The sequence below is a fragment of the Lingula anatina genome, chromosome 7 (genome assembly GCF_051362555.1).
Source record: "Lingula anatina isolate TDL-2025a chromosome 7, LinAna3.0, whole genome shotgun sequence".
Taxonomy (NCBI): domain Eukaryota; kingdom Metazoa; phylum Brachiopoda; class Lingulata; order Lingulida; family Lingulidae; genus Lingula; species Lingula anatina.
In genome coordinates this window covers 24,302,076-24,319,554 of record NC_141773.1, presented here as the reverse complement: position 1 = coordinate 24,319,554, position 17,479 = coordinate 24,302,076, and the positions used below count along the sequence as shown (strand labels likewise).

Here is a 17,479-nt window from a genome sequence, read left to right as displayed (position 1 = left end):
TTATTCTGCATTACCAATAGATAAATGAAAGACACCGTAAAATTAAAAATAACAAGTTTATTAATTTAACATTAAGCAATAACATTTGTACAACACAATTATGTAACTTTGTGACAGAGATAGAAGTGAACTTATTATAATGATGGCAGCATGATTTTTTGTACAATTTATTTTTAATTAGAAACAATATAGATGCGAGTTAAAATTTGATACTACAAATGTCATATTTCTCCTTCCAAAAAGGCTTTTTTCTGAAGATGTTCTTTTTATATCACAAAGTTGATAAATTAAATGCTAAAATTAAACCATACAAAACATATTTAATAATATAATTATTAAGTCAATTTAAATGATTTTTACTAAGTTTTCATAAATGAATCTTAAAACATTTGTATAAATTAATAAATCAAGTTGACATAAAAGCATAGTGGCATCATTGCCCCTAGTGATCTGCATGTTTTGACTGGCACATAAACATACAGTATTTTAAAACAAGCTAGTAATTTCAAGTTTCTAGGATCCAAATTGTTCTAAATATTTTATTTGTACAGTAACTTACCAGTCAAGATGAAAAAAAAACTTGTCATTGGTTCACTTATTAAATTATGTATGGAAACTAAGGTGCACTGGATTTTCAAATACAAATACTGATATTAAAACAAGGGTAATAGTTCTGTGTCCTGAATCAAATCTAAACGTTGTTTTATAATTTTTTTTTAGTTTTTATGGTGCTTATCTTTCTTCAGAATAAGCACTTGTAAATAACTTATTTAGTGGTTTTTAATTTACCCCCAAAATATCTAAATTTTTTAATATTAAGTTATCCACAACCCAATATTTAACATTTCCATAAGATAAAGTTCAGGCAAATGAGCATATTTCCTACCTACAAGAGTAACAGTTTATAGAGAAGTATTTCCACCATAATCAGAATAGAGCAGCAAGCTGAGAAACATTGTACATGGACTGGAGGTAGTCACAATATTGACATGTAATAAATATCCATACATTTACCCTAAGCTTGCTTTTTACCACAGATAATAGGATTTCAGCCAAAATTCTGAGATAAAATTTGGACATAACATTTCAGAAAAAAAAACAACATGGCACAGTTAGAGAAAAAAATTATAAATAAAGGCCTATTCACTGCTATATAAAAATATGAGATTGAAAGATGAGTAAGTACAACTATTTGCTTTTTAATATCTGTAAGCTATGGAATTCTTAATGGAGAGGGATGATGGGGGGGGGGGGGGCATTCAAGGAACATTGTCTTTCCATATCGCCCCTTGAAACAGCTGAGATTTCCCATTATCTGATGCGAGGGGAGGGGGGGGTGCGCACAGTAACTTATTTTTGCCATACTTGGCTTAGCATCCTCTCATACATATGCCAGTTAAGGGAGACTATTACACATAGGCACAGGGAAGGCAAACATTGCACCATATGTTTTGATCTGCTCTAATTTCTTTTTTGATAAGGGGATAAAATGGGAAAACTGCGCAAGCTTGGGGGGGGGGGCATGCCTCACAGGGCACCTGCTCCCAACATGGTCATCAGTAATTTCAACTATCCCTCCTAATCTCCAAGTGGTAGCTTAATTTCTTTGAGGTGAACCTGGAACAAAAAATATATAATTCTGTCACAGCATTTATCTATAGCTTTGACCCTATTAGAACCAATTAATATCAATCATTGTACAATTTAAAATTACCCAATTACTGAAATCTTTGATATATACATATTCTGCAAGGCATTCTGCAGGGGGGTCCAGGGGGTATAAAAACAACGCTCCAATGTCCAGACGACAGACGATTACTAGATAAATATGGAAATTTAACCTGGCCTTTTGTTGTTAAAAATCATTAGGGGTTATTATTATTATTATTATTACCTGGACCGAGTGTTGTCAAAGATCAGTGTATACAGCCCCGCCTGGCGTGCCTGTAGCTCCCCAGTGACTGGTTTCTTATGCGAGTTCACCTTCGTGGTTGGGATCAGAGTCTCCGGGGCCGTCTCCTCACTGGTCCTATACGTCACGGCAAAATGAATGTTCTGAAATAGTGATGATAAACAGATATTGTATTTTTTTTTAATTAAATGTTTTTTAAATAGATACTATAGCATACAGTCTTTCTTCCTTATTTTGGACATAAATATTTTAAAATTCTTGATAATTAATGTCATATAATTATTATAATGATCATAAAGATACAGATATCCATAGCAAAGAAAATTTCAATATCTTAAAGCACCCTTCCTCCAAAAACACACACACACACACAAAACAAAGACACATTTTCTTTTTTCTATCAAAATAACTATCTTCAAGGATCCCTAATGAATCTAAATCAGAAAAAGATACCATCCCCTACCCACATCCATTCCCCTGCCACACACACACATATTAACAAATTTGAACACATAAATTATGATTCTGTTGTCACTCAAGATACCTTAGGATCCGTAGTAAACTCCCAGCAGAGGATAATTCCTGGCTCTTCAATCAAGACAGGCACAGCAAAGGACTGTCCAGCCTTCACCCAGAGGTCATCAGGTACCACTCCCTGACCGTTCTCTATCTCCTCTGCGGACAATGTGAAACTGCTCGTCAGTCTGAACACAGAGCGAGAGAGAGATTTAAGTGTTTATACATGATTATCACAAAAACAAGCAATGCATCGTTGATAAAAAATAAGAAATAATTTCTGAAAAGACTAATCAATGTTTTCCTACCTATGAGGCATGATAATCCTACATGTATTCTGCATACAACAACAGTCAGTGGTGTAATCAAAGCCCTTTGAGAAGGGTCAAAATATAAATATATATATATTTTTAATTTATCTTCATGCACGAGACAATGAAAAACTGATTCATCAAACCATACTGTTTTACTATGCTTCTATAGTTTGTTACAGTATTTAGATTTGTATTTATAGACATAGTAACAGACATGCTGAAACATCAGAATTTTTTTACTCACAAGAGATATGTGAGGACGATGGCTGAGGGGAAATAAAAATTTCTCGCGAGTAAAAAAATGTCTTAGTTTGTGACAAGAAAGCTTTAGATCAGCTTGTAGCTTCAACATAGCAAGTCATCCTGTCAGTTACTCACCCCTCTTGGCTGTGCAGAAATTTTCCAGATTCTGACAAGGATTTGGCAATTTCTTCATCCGTAATCTCTTCAAAAGTTTCATCATGGTGAACAGCTGTGGCACATGGTATTTCAGTCGCCTTTGGAGGGGAGGGATGGCCATTTTGTTTAGTTCTAGAAAAATTACTAGTTCTTAATGACAACTGATCACATGAAGAGCAGCAAGAAAAATTAATTGATAATATTGTTGAAACATACATAAGAGCAAAATATGTGCACCAGAGTTATGAGAATTTGGCCTTGGTTTTATTTAAAATATCACAAACACAGTTTACTTGGTCATATTGTTACAGTTCTCTGAATGGAAGGAACAACAGTTATGAATCATGTGACAAAACCAGTGTAATAAAACAAAAATTAGTTCATTTCATAGTAAGTAAGAATGGTCAATTTCAAACTTGTGACAAAAAATTCACAAATCGTTCCCCGTCTTCCATACCCCGTCTCTTTGGTGTCATCTATTTCGTTGACAGTCTTGTGTTTCCTGTCCCCATTCCCCAGGGCAGAGGTCACCATTTTTCGGAGGTTGTCTCCACTTGCTTCCGGTTCTGGTACTGAAGACATCATGGCTGCTGGAGACAGAGGAGAGAAGAATATATTCTCTTGTATCATTAATTTTTCTAAAATATATATTGGATTAAAATCCAATCCCATTCATGTTGTTTTATTCTGACAAAAGAATGCTGATCTATCTTCACCTATCCAGATGGATTTTTTTTTATAAGGAACAAGGTTAAACTTGAAAACCTTTGAACAAAAGTGACAATAGTGTGTACTGTAAGATTTATGCTGTGACTATTCTAGTTCACACTTGTCCTATTCTATCACTTGAACATTTTGTTTCATTAATATTTTTTCCATGACAATTGACTGATGTTGCTTTAGAGACGCTCCAATTAGTGCAAAAATAAAAATATTTAACAATTATGTTAATGTGTTGGTGCATAATTGCGATAAATACAAGTTGTATAAAAAATTTGCCTTAATCTCATTAATAATAATGTTGCAATAACATTTTCAACTTCAAATAGTTACTGTTATATGCTATTTTACTGACGATCGTATCATTATGACAATGATAAAATTCAGTAGATCAACCTTCTTCCTTCAGTGAAGGAGACGATCCTTTGCCTGGTCCCTCTTCTATTACATTGGATGCGTTTTCTATACAAGACTTTGTCTGAGGGCTTTCTTGTACAGCTCCCCCTACAGGAGGGCTTTCTTGTGGAGTGGGGGATTCTGAAACATTTTACACACAGTTATCATGAAATCTTAAACATTATTATGATATATCAAATACATATAATGTTACTTGGTACAAACACATCTTGAACAGTTATGCAAAATTATCAATTACCTGCACTCTAATTTAAATTTTGTTATCTATTTGCAACACCTCAAGAAAAGTCAAATTAGAGAAAGACATACTGAAGCAAGTGATAAAATTTCAACGTTCTGATGGAGGCTGGACTGAAACAGTATCAAATCTGATTTCGAATGACTAACAAACCCTCACCATTATCTAGCTCTCTGCTGCGGCTTTTCCTGAAATCTTCCGTCTGGTCGACCTCTGAGTCGCTCTCTTCCTCTATCAGTGAAGTGTTCTGATGTTTGTCCCTCACCTCCTGGTACTCTATATAGCAGCCATTGCACACCCTGGCCTTCTGCCTGAATAGATAAATAGTTTGAATATTTGGAGTAGCAATGTATACAGTAGATAGTCCGTATTTCTTAATTAATTGTTGGGATGAAAGAATTTGTTTAAGTTACACAGTAATTCCAGTTAGGCAATGTTTATCTAAGTTTCACCTTAGGCCAAAGAACAATCAATTTCACAAGATTTATCACAAAACACATGAGAATTGGAATCAAAGGTGAAGATTTACAAGTATTCTATTCCATATGACATCATACAGACATGCACACACACACAAGCACACACACACATGCATGTACACACACACACACGCGCACACACACACGCGCACACACACACACACACACACATCATATCCGTACTTGCTGTGAGGGGTATCCAGCCAATTATCACTACACTTCCAGCAGAAGATTCTCCCACACAGCCGACAGTGGTGTTTCCTCAGCATCAGCGAAAACTGAGACTTGCAGCCCAGGCAGTGTGCCACCGTGCTGTCGTCCATCCACTTCTCCGAGGCTTTCATTCTGTGCTCGAACTCCAGCTTGTCTGTCCTCTTCCACAGGTTGTCTTTCTCCCTGGAGAACACAGAGAGAGGTTGTGACAGAGAATTGTGAGTTTTGTCTCACCTAAGGCATTTCTAAACACTACATTGTCATTCTCCAGAGAGATGGTAACAGGGATGGTTACTAAGACACTTGACTTGAAAATGAATTGTGGTCTTTGTCTCACCTAGCACATTTCTCAACATAATGTTGAGTACCATTTTTTATACTTGGAGACAATGACAAGGATTGTGATAAAATTGGAACTTTTTTCTCAACTGTGACATTCCTTAAATCTATTAGTGTTGAGTCAATCATACGTTGAAATCAAAATATTTATAGTATAGCCATGATGCCCAGATTTTACGTCTAAAACATTCGGAACTTTTGTCAATATTAAAAATATCTTAAAATAGCTTTTAAAAATCATACAAACTAAAAAAATGCGACTTCAAACTGTGTATGAATTTGCCAAAAAACTGAAATATCATGATATATTAATTTAATTCAGTGTTTGAGATCTAAAGAGCTGACAGTGTCAGACATTACTCCAGACTTACTTTATCAATTTAATCAGCTTCTTCTTCAGTTCCACCATATCTATGTTTAACTGTTGGATTTCTTTGTCTTTTTCTTTTATCACAGCATCTTTGCTTTTCTTCACATTCTGGGCTTCATTCTGAGAAAATTTTCAACAGAGACGTGAAACTAATAGGACATTGTATCAGTTGTATTTTTCATTATTTTTAATCGTACATAAAAAATCATTATGGTTTTCTAAAGTCCTATAAAGAAATCAAAAGTGCTTTCTGTTCAACTGATTCATTTGCAAAATTAAAAAAAAAAAAAAAACAAGTGAAGCATTTCACATTGCAATCTGAGGGCAAATTGTGCAATGTGTGAATAGAAATTCAGCCATATGCCACATAAAAAGATGATTTATTTGCAAAAATTATAATGCACATGACATACCTTCAATTTCAGCACTAAGTTCCTTTCCTCATCCAGCAAAGAATTGGTCTGTGGAGAAAGAATAAGTACCATCAATCTCAACTGATAACAGTACAATAAAAATACTTACACATCTACAATGTACACACATGCAATCTAATGCGCACACATATACATTTACATACTCACATATGTAGACTTTACACAATTTTTTTTTTTATTACAATGATTTCAGGACATACCCTCCTCAAAGAATCACTCATCAGTTTACACTCCTCTCCTTTTTCTGACAGTCCTTGTCTCAGCTCCTCTAACTGAAAGAAGACAGGTCACTATGAACAGAAAAATAGTTTAAATTTCAATGCTAGGCAGACAACAGTGGTCTGTGTTTGTGTTTTAAAGTGTGTGTCTGTGTCTGAGCATGTGTGAGTACTAAAACGTGTGCATATGACCAAAGAATGATAAGACACTCCTTTCTCCAGTTCTTTGTCTGTTTGCAACTTTGTGTGTATGAGCATGTTTATGAAAGCACTTGTTTGTGAAATAGTGTGCACGTGTGCAAGCATATGTGCATATATATATATATATATATATAATAGCCCAGGGATCCCTGAGAGCCCCACCTCTCTCCAATTCTGCTCCTTCTCCAGGTCCCTTTCATTCTTGATGTCCTGTAGGTGCATCTCCAGCGTCTGGATCAGTGTCTCCTGCTCTGACATCTGATCTGTCATCTTGGCTATGTCCATCTGCTGGCTGGAGTAGCTCTGAAAGAAATAACATCAAGATGGTGGACATTTTGTTCAGAGAAGATTATCATCAATTTCATTGCTGAAATTCTTTCAGTAGAACTATTTAAAAATTATCTCTGGTTCAAAATATTTATATGATAGTTGTTTGTTCTCAGAAAAATGCAATATCAGTAACCGTAATTTTAATTATCATAATGAAACATTCTGTGTAATTTGCACCATAAGTGCATTTCAGTAAATGTTATATATCAACTTACATCTATGCAGATTATGCATTTTTGTGAAAGTGTGAAACACAAAAACAATGGCTATTACTTACTTTCAGGGCAGTTTCAAACTGCAGTTGCTCGGCGCTCATTTGGAATTTCAAAGAAGACACTTCTTGCTCTAAAACATTCCTCTGGTTCTGCCACTCCTCTTCCATCTTGGTCATGTGGTCCTGAAAATCTTCCGACTGTTTCTGCATCTCTGCTTTAGCCTCCTCCATCTGGCTCAGAACAGACTCGGAATTTTCCTGGTGTTCTCTCTGTAAGTCTTCCACTTGTTTCGACATCTGTTCCCTTTCCGCCAACAAGCTCGAAACCCTCTCCTGACTCTCTGAATCCTTGGTCTGGAATTCCTCCAATTTTGACTCCACGGCCAACTTTTCTTCCTTCACTGCCTGAAGAGTCTGCTGCGTCCTGTCGTGTTCCTCCATCAATGTCCGTAACTTTTCGTCATTTTGATTTTTCAGGGCCATCAAATCACTGACCTGACTCTGTATGTCTCTCTCAGTCAAGGTAAGATTTTCTTGAATTTGTTGTTTTTCAGTCAAAACTATGTCATAACTTTTTTGTAATTCTTCAAGTTCTCCTTGAACTTGTTCAAGTTCTTCTTCCAGGCTGTTTTTGGTAGATTCCAATGCTTTGACATTGCCTAGCCCTATTTTCAACTGGCCCTCTGTTTCTACTAATTGTTTTTTTAACTGAACAACATCTTCTGTTACGACTTGATGTTCGAACTTCACCTTGCTGAATGCAGCACTGAGTGTATCCAGTTCATCTTTCAGGGACTCCTTTTCTGACCGCAACACATCTCTTTCCTTGGTCACAGATTCTAACTGAGACTGAGACAGTTCTGACGAGGCTTTAAGATCATTGATTTCGGAGGCATGGGCATCGAGTTGAGTCATGTTTGCATCCAAACTGGCACTTTGAGCTGACATATTTTCTTTCAATTCTGCAATGATCAAGTCCTTTGCTCCCAACTTTCTCTGCTCCTCTTCCCTCATTTTCTTACTCAACTCATCCGATTTTTTAAACTTTTCTTTGTAATCTTCAATCTCCCGCGCCATAGTAGAACACTTATCCTCTATTTCTTCCCTCAGCGTTGACGCCTCTTTCAGCTCAGTTTGTAAACTGGCAACTGTGACCTCCAAAGCATTCTTTAGCTGCCCCCTCATCTCTTCCAGATCTTTTAACAATGAATCTTTCTCATTTTTCGAGGTTTCCAAATCTGTCTCCAGATCATGTTTCTCTTCCAATAATCTGCCTTTGTCCTGGGAAAGTTTGGCAACAGCTTCTTGCAGCTTGGAGTGTTTATCAGTGAGATCCTCCTTCAGGGTGGCCAGGGTGCTGATCTGGTCTGTGGCGTTGGACAACTCCTCCTCTAAACTTGTGATTCTGACTCGTAATTCCGACATTCCTTCTTCAGAGCTCTGGAGATCCAAGGTGACTTTCTGAAAATTGTCTGACAGCATTTGTTTCTCTATTATAAGATCTGAGAGTGTTTTTTCTTTACCTTCCAGAATGTTTTCCACATTGCCTAGCTGAGCCGTAAGGTGTTCGATGTTTTCTTTAGCGCTATCCAAGTCAGACTGGTGTTTTGCCATTTGTTCCTTCTTTAGCTGAAGAGCACTAGTGGCTTTTTCAAGTTGGGAAGCTGTGTCAGCTTCTGTCGTCTGTAACTTACTGAACTGTGTCTGCAAATCTGCCAGTTGTAACTGAAGCATCTTGTTTTCTTGTTCAGTTTGGGAATTCTTTTCATTTAAAGTGCTCACCTGGATTTCTAGGTCAGATTTGTCAGTTTGCAGCGTTTCCATCCGAGTTTGTAATTCACACCTGTTTTTCTTTTGCACTTGAATTTTTTCTTTTATTTGTCTAAAAACAGCCGATGTCTCCTGCAAAGATGAATGGTGGAAAAGAATTTGAAGAGATGTACATGTCAACTTCATTAATAATACAGACTACCAAATGGGCTTTATGTAAAAACCACACATTAAAATCACATTTTCGTTCTAAAGTCTTAATTCTAACTTCAATTTAAAACAAAGTGAAGCATTATTACTGGGCAAAAGTCTTGCAAATACCATCCATTTCTTAGAACAATCAGTTTTCCTTTAATTTCTTTTACTAACCCTCCCATCCTCCTTTTCCTCATCAGTTAAGTTGGCAGCAGTGTCCTCCATTTTGCTGACCAGCTGACCAATAGTAGACAGGTCGGAGGTCAACATCCTCACTTCCTCTTCTCTCTCGGACAACAAATAGCGGATCTGAGATGCGTTTGAAGATTCTTCCTGACTAACGTCCAAGATCTCCTGAACTCTGCGTTCCAAGTTCACTTTGCTTTCTGTCTCAATCTGAAGCCTGCCTTCGGTGTCTGCCAGGGTAGATTTTGCAATCTTCAATTCGCTCTCCATTTGAGAAACTTGTGCCTTCAGGCTTAACTTAAGACTTTCTGCATCATCAAGAAGTTTTTGATAGTCACTCTTAATCTGCTCTTTGTCTTTTTCTTTTGCTTCAGCCACTGTTCTTAGCTCAGTCACCTGTAGTTCCAAAGATGCCTTCTGATTGGATAAGTCAGCTTTCATATTAACTAATTCGCTTTCCTTTGCTGAGAGTGCTTCTTGGAATTCTTTCTGCTGCTTTTCTGTACTCAATTGCATGGCTTCAAGCTGAGGCAAAAGATTTTCTGCCTTTTCCTTTTCTTCATCTCTTTGCTCCAAGGACAATGTAATCTGCTTCTAGATCATATAAAAGGTGTATATTATATGTTTAGTCATCACAACTGTATATTAGTTATTTTCCATACTGCAAATATATTAAATTATTGCAATTCATTTTTATCACTTAAGCTATATGAAATCATTATTTAACTGTTGTCTACTTTTCAATAAAATTGTATTTAACTTATATCCTTCATATTAATGACAACTTTCAAATATTTAAAGACAGTGTGGCTACAAAATTACTCCTGCTATACTCATGATACAAAGTTTGAATTATACCTGTAATTCCTTCAAATCTTGCAATCTTTTATCCTCAGCCTTCTTGAGTTCTTCTTTAAGGTGACCAACATCTGTCTGAAGTCTTGTTGCCACAGAATCTTTTTCACTGACAAGTGCCTTCAAGTTCTCTATCTGTTTGCTGAGATCACAGTTTTCTTTCTGAGCTGCCTGCAGCATTTCTTTCCCCATATCCTCCTTCTCCATTGCACTCTGAACTATTTCTTTCAGACTGGAATCTTTTGACTGTAATTTCTCAAACTGGGCTTCGCAGTCTCTCTGCAATTCCCTGTTCTCAGCTTCCAAACTTTGTAATTTTTCATTGAATTTTTGTGCCTCTCTCTCCTTTTCCTCTTCCAAGATTTTTGTCTTTTGCAACAGATCGCTGACCGTTGACTTCAGGTCAGATGTTGTCTGCTCAGACACCGTCAATTTTTCCAGCAACTCCTGAACATGCTTAGCAGACTCCAGCTGATTGGAAGCATTATTGTCCTTGAAATGGATCAACTCCTCTACTCTTTTCATTAAACTCATGTTATTTTCCCCTAAAGTTGTCACTTTCACTTCCAGACTTTTTACAGTTTCAGTTTGCTTTTGATTTTCACTTTCCTTGCTTTGAAGATCTTGGGCAAGGCCTTTTAATTTTAATTGAAGATCAGAATTTGTTTTTTCAAGTTCCTGGATTTTTGTAAATTGTTCGGTTTCCTGTTCCTTTAGTTTCTGAACTAGAGAATCTGCCTCTTTCTTGTGTTGTCTGCCACTTTCACTGTTTTCTGAGACAGACGTCTCCAGCTCAAGTATCCTTTGTTTCAAGTTCTCTTCTTTTTCATGCCATGTCTCCTGCTTCAGCTGCAGCTCATTGGACAGCTTCTCACACCTGATTTAAAAAAATTCTTCGTTTTACTGAAATTTGACATCAACAGGTCAAAATATTCAATTCTGCAATAATCCACTACTAACAATAATAGACTGGCCATTACGTAGTCTAATACATTACATTTTTTTGTTTGTTTGTTATATGAAAAAGACTCAATGTACCGTTTAATTGAACAACTAACTGTTTCAAGTCAAAGCAGCCTAACATTATGGTCTAGAAATTTAGACCAATTTCTGGTCCTTACTTCTGCCATTGGTCTATACCTGACTTCCAGTGCCCCGCATGCCTCCCTCAGCTCCTCCATCTTCCCCTCCTTGTCTTCTACAGTTTTGGTTAATTTCTCCTTCACTCCTTCCATCTCTTCTATTTTTAGCAACAAATCAGTCCTCATTGTCGCTGCGCGATCCAGGTCAAGCTGCAGCTGCTCTACCTCCGATTCTGATGGTGTCAGTAAGGGAGGACCCTCACTTTTTGGGGTTTCCTAAAATAAACCAAGGGCCATATTGAGATACGCTGGGTAGGACTTTCTGGTATGTATTAACAAGCCTACAGGAGAGAGGTGTGTGCAGGCCCATTGCCTGGGGGGGGGGGGGGGGGGGGGGGGTTGGAGGGGTTCCAAAGAACCCCAATTTTTGCTAAAGAAAAGGTCCTCTGTGGATAAAATTTTGTCTAGGTACATGTACATGAAGGTTTCATGATAAAAGGTCCACTTTTTCAGAAGTAGAACCTCCCTTTTGAAAATGCTGGCTACAGACCTGGTGTGGGGACCCTGAATCACAAGTAACTGACCAACATCACTGCACCTCAGTGACAATCTAGAAGTTTTTTTTTTTTTACTTCCCATACCAAGGACGTTTCATACCATAGACACTTTCGTGCGTGTGTAATATCATGTTATTTCTGCTGTGCAAAGGACACTTAAACTGCAACTTTTAATTGGATTAATTCAATCTGAAACACATCCAAAAAGTGCCAGTAGGTTGTGGTTGTAGGAATAAAGACATTTTAAACCAATATTTGTGCCATTTTTACAGGAGGGATACATGACAAAAAACATGTAAAAAAATTCTTTTCAATTCAAACAATACAAAATTGCTTTTAGTTTGCATGAGGAAGATATTCTAAAGGCTCGGGTTACTACTTAAAGCTGAAAATAGAAATGAAAGAAAAGAGACATTGACACACGAAGCATGCAAGTTAAACAGATAATACATAACACTTCACTGAATATCATACCTTTGAGAAAAACAGACTTCAGACATCCATAGTGAAACATAAAACCTCTTTATCAAAACCATACAAAGCGTAAAAGAGCATGATGATTACGAACATCGCAATTCGATCACTTTCTAACTTGGGTAACAGTGACAGACAGAAGCCCGTGTTATTGCACAATCAGAGTTGCTCCATTGTTAGGAAAACAAAATGAAAAACAACCATGTGGGCAACAGTCTAGGAGACATGAGAATAAATAAAATGGAAAACAGAAGAGGTGGACCTAGGTAAGTGTAGATAGAGCACCTTTCCCTGGGCGCCACTGGCAGGGAGTGCCGCCTGAAAAGGGTGCCAGTGAGAGATCTTTACCTTAGTGAAAGCAAGGGAGAAGCCACTGGTATTTTAAGCAGTGTCAAAACATGTTGATTTTCACATCAACAAAGCTGACTTGTATTTTAAGCTGACTTTACAGGAAAAATTATCCAAATAAAATTGGTTTCAGATGTCTTGATGGGTGTTAATTCAGTGCTTGTCATACGGGTAGGTGTCACTGAGTAGGTATGCCTCCTATTTTAACATGCAGGAATGGGTCTGAGAGCATAAAACTCCACTGATGGATTCTTGCTAAAAAGTCTTAGTTTTGTGACCAATGGCAAATAATAATTTCCATAACTCTTTTTGCACTTGGTCATGTACTGGAACTTGAAATGTAGCCAAAGGTTTTAAAATCTCATCAGCAAGAACCCAAGGTGGTGGGAATGTTATCTGGTCTGCAGGATGAGGTATATGGCATATTATGAAAGCAAGACAACCTGCTCTTGCCATCCACCCCAGTTAGTGGTATCTATCTCTAATTCTGGAATTTCTTCACTCAGTTTTACTACCACTCCGGGAGACTCCTAGAAAACAAGGCACAGCTACAGGTACACGTACTACATAGCATGAAACACACAAAAGTATGAGTAGAATGCTTCTAAATTAAGTACAGGGAGACAGACGTGGAAAATCATGCATCTCCTTCCTGTATAAGTGAAAATGGAATATCTTAATGTCATCATGGACATTACTACTTGAATTCATTAAATAAAACCTCACTACATTTCAAATTTCAATCTGTAACATTACTTTCATACTTTTTGAAGCAAATTTTTTTTCAAAGTCCCTTTTGCAACATCATCTCAATTGCGATTTCTGTAAGTCCGGTAAAAAAAATCAAAAATACTACAATATATGGAGAGTGCAGTTCATAAATGGCTACTCACATTGGGTATGCTGAGGAGGCTGTTCATACTAGAGGTTCTACTAGGGGGGTTCCACCCCTTGGGCGAGCCAAACGTCTTCCTAGAAGAGAACAGATGTATGTGGTAGTCAGAAGTCACTGTACTTTGTTATTAACAGTTAAGACTTGTACTTAAACCAATCTAATTATTTTGTAAGTGCCAATATCGCATTTCACATTATTATTATTATTTTGGGGGGATCGGGTACTTTGGAACAAGTCTGAGACATTAATCTTTTACAAACAATGACAATACAGATATTCTTATTCTTAAAATTCAATAATTCTTGAACTCTATTAATAAATGTTTAAGAAATAGTTCAAAATTATTTTATTGACAGAAACAATTGCTCCAGAAAATATTCTTTTGGATAAAAAATTACTAAAAGAAAGAACTAAAAGAAATTTCACAAACTTGGCAAATGTCGGCCACGTTGCATCAAGGTCGTATCCATGGGGAGCAAGGTCAAACTGCACTTCATTGAGGTCATACATGCTGGCTATCACCTCCATAGAGTATTCATGCATTAGCCAGACTGAGCCTGCGTAGTACCAGTCACTGGAAGAAGAAGAAAACTGCAAATGAGTTTCCATTCAATTTTTACGTCATCAATAATTTCATCAATCAAGTGTATAATAAATCTCTTCATGTACATCTTACAAAGAGGAGTGTGTAATGTTGACTAAGGAAAAATGTCAAAATTCTGAATTCTTTTTTTTTCTGTATAAAGTTCTCATTCATGAAAAATTCTCTCTAAGACTTCCACTGCGCTGGGGCCAATTTTACAAAAGAACTTTTGACTGAATGTTGGTCTTCACATTGTGATTTCTTGATTACACCCACTTTGTGATATAGTTATGCCCCCCTTGTAATATTTTAAAAAACCCACCTTGTGACCTTCTTATTTACCACACCTACCGTGTGACCTAATTACACCTTCCTGTGACCTAATTGCACCCACCCTGTGATTTTAAAAAAACCCACCTGGTGACCTTCCCATTCATAGCACACTGCTGTATGGAGTCTGCCAGTCTTTGATGTACCAAAGCAAACCTAATAAACCCACGCCCCTTGCCTAAATTGGTCTTCAACTGAAATGTTATAATGTCAGTGTATTATCATATCATAATAAAATCAGTGGAGATAAAATATATCACTTACTTTATCAAACACATGTTAGTACAAATGTTGAAAAGTAATTGAAAGTGATAATATAATCTCTAACTTAGACTATGGCTGAAAATGGTAAGGTTACTGACAAAGATTTTAAATTGAGAAATTATCCTTTACCAAAGAGGGAAGAAGAAGGTCTTGTACGTAATTGAAATCAAAGAAAATAACAAAATTACACTTAATAGCTTAAGCCCTGTCAGTGTGGCCCCTTCATCTAGCGATAAATATAAATTTTACCCCAAACAATGAATCTAATTTCCTCGTCAGTGTTAACTGCCAACTGTACCTCAGAGAGTGATTTCACAAACTTGATGCCATCATTGAGACCCTTGGTTGATCCCAGACAGTCACAGAAGTAGTTCCAATAGTCCTTCTTTCCTCCTAGGAGAGTGGTCTTGGCTGTAGAATAATAATAATAATAATAATAATAATAATAATAATAATAATAACTTAATTAAAGAAACAATAAGAACAACAACCACAATGGCATCCAATAATTATCTTATCACAGATGACTACTACTACTGATCATGATTATTTTAACTTAAAGTATGTACTCTGTACACAAGCAATTTGGTCTGAAGTTAAGCCTAACTTGAAACATGAAGTTTTTTTTCTTTCTTTCTTTTTATTATTATAATTTTTTTTTTTTTTTTGGGGGGGGGGGGGGATTGGACCCAGACCCCTGGGTGTAAGCAGTCCCTGACAATGACCCCTGGGTGTAAACAGTCCCCGGGGGGAGGGGGGGTACTTACCTTTCTGCTCAGCCTGCAGCAGGTACTCCAGCTTGGCACAGAACCTGTGCAGTGTCTGACAGTCATCTGTGATGGGACAGCCCGTGTCCTGGAAGTCACTCTTCAGCTCCAGGATACATTCTGCAATGAGAAATTGTATAGATTCCACAACTGTCACTTGCTCATAGGGTTGAGGGATAAGGGGGAAATTACAGCTTCAGAGCCGAAATCACTTCCACATAAACTTTACCTTTATCTTTTAGTTTTAGGCTCCAAAACAAAAAGGTGAATACACCAAAACAGCAAATAGGAGACAGGCCATCCTCAACGAAAAAGTCATATAAGATCCTATAGAAAATTGGCCTAATATTCTGTAAAATCCTATAGGATTTTATAGCATCCTATTAGGACTTTTTCTTAAGGGATAGACTACAGAGATGAATGATGGGCTGCCAGGGCAGGAGGCTACATCAGGGCAAGGCTAGGTATAGCCAAGGCATTATGCTGGGTGTATAAAGAATGTGGGTTTTTCTCATGCATGAGATTTGCTTTGCTCTTACTTTGTCTTACTTAGGTATATGTAAGACACATGCCGTCTAGTTCTATATCACACTGGGGTACTGTACATGTTTGTACAGGTAATTGTACGATCATAAAGGCCACAGGTCAAAAGTAAGCACCACATACCTGCTATCAAAACATACACTTTGCCAGAGTTTTCAAGTGAGGAGCAAATTTTGGGAGATGAGTGGTGAAATAAGGTTTTGTTCTAACCGTTTCCAAACAGCTGTCAAACGGCCACGGGAAAGTGGGGGCAAAGTGAATCTTGTTAGTTGCGTTTTGCATGCTTACCTTTTAAATCTTGGATCGTTTTTTTAAGAATATTCTGTTGCCTCTTGGTGGGATTCACGGCAGGTAAAGGGCTCGACATGTTTCGCGTGCTGATCTCGCCCTCCTCGGGTCAATTTTCAGCCATCTTTTGGTCAAAGTCTCACAACACTTTTGTTATTTGGAACAGGGGAGTATTGTACCACCTGACTGACCTTGACCTAGATAGCAGCTGTGTTTACAAACTGTAACGTGGCCTGCGATTAGCTGCTGGAGCAGTTATCTAATACGCTAAATTTGATTGGGCGTTAAGAGAAGCACTTCCGCTGGCCTCTTACCTAAGCGGATACAACCAGTTAAAATGATCTTTTGATTAGAAAAAAACAAACTGAATGTTCATGTTGATGCCAATAATTTTGTAAACAGATTTGAAAAAAATATTTGCTATTTGTACGCCTAAGTTTTCTGATTTTAATCAGAAAATAGACAAATTTAAAATAGACAAATGAGTAAAAAAAAATTAATCAAATAAAAAATAATCAAAAATAAATATTGATTTATTTTTTTACAAACAAATACACCTAAAGTGAAAAAAAAACGTTTTACGCCTGAGCGTTTAGTAAATTATCTTGGTATATCTCATTGCGTGCGTGAATCGAGAATCGAGAATCCGTAAGTGATCAAAATGGGTTTCCCATAAAAGGTGGAAAGGACGGGCTTTGGCAAAACAATTTACGATTTACGCTATATATATATATTCCTTTTTAAGATTGAAGCATCAATGCAGAAATGCCTGTCCCACCGATATAGGCTCTATATAATCATCAGGGGCGGATTTATTTGGAAGACTGTCAGAAAATATCTCTGGATCCGCCCCTGATCATTGTCATTTGAGAATTTATTAAAGGAAATTACTGAAAGTAACTCACCTCTTCAGGCCCATATGAACGAATGAAAATGGCGCAATAGAGCCAATGCGCATTTTGTGAATTCAGTAAGAAGTAGGCCTACGTACCGGACTTATGCGTTCCGCGTGATTGGCCTTATGTTTC

The 17,479-nt window shown here is 37.1% G+C and overlaps 1 protein-coding gene across 3 annotated transcripts; it reads right to left on the bottom strand.

Moving 5' to 3' along the window:
- Positions 1 to 42: 42 nt before the first annotated feature.
- Positions 43 to 16,665, bottom strand: LOC106158673 (uncharacterized). 3 transcript variants are annotated; one of them, XM_013534752.2, is made up of 23 exons: positions 16,452 to 16,665; positions 15,621 to 15,740; positions 15,152 to 15,264; positions 14,677 to 14,783; positions 14,107 to 14,250; positions 13,675 to 13,753; positions 13,225 to 13,311; positions 11,461 to 11,678; positions 10,324 to 11,197; positions 9,454 to 10,059; positions 7,378 to 9,216; positions 6,933 to 7,073; positions 6,552 to 6,623; positions 6,331 to 6,378; positions 5,919 to 6,037; positions 5,179 to 5,391; positions 4,676 to 4,827; positions 4,258 to 4,398; positions 3,599 to 3,731; positions 3,121 to 3,273; positions 2,457 to 2,616; positions 1,895 to 2,055; positions 43 to 1,617 (listed from the first exon to the last, which is right to left on the bottom strand). In XM_013534752.2, exons 1-23 carry the CDS (start codon positions 16,528 to 16,530, stop codon positions 1,566 to 1,568), a joined length of 5,811 nt encoding a protein of 1,936 aa, XP_013390206.2. In that variant the 5' UTR covers positions 16,531 to 16,665; the 3' UTR covers positions 43 to 1,565. The 3 variants fall into 3 exon arrangements, with proteins under 3 accessions (XP_013390206.2, XP_013390207.2, XP_013390208.2); XM_013534753.2 differs by having other exon boundaries at positions 3,599 to 3,728; XM_013534754.2 differs by lacking the exon at positions 13,225 to 13,311.
- Between the last annotated feature and the right edge of the window lie 814 nt (positions 16,666 to 17,479).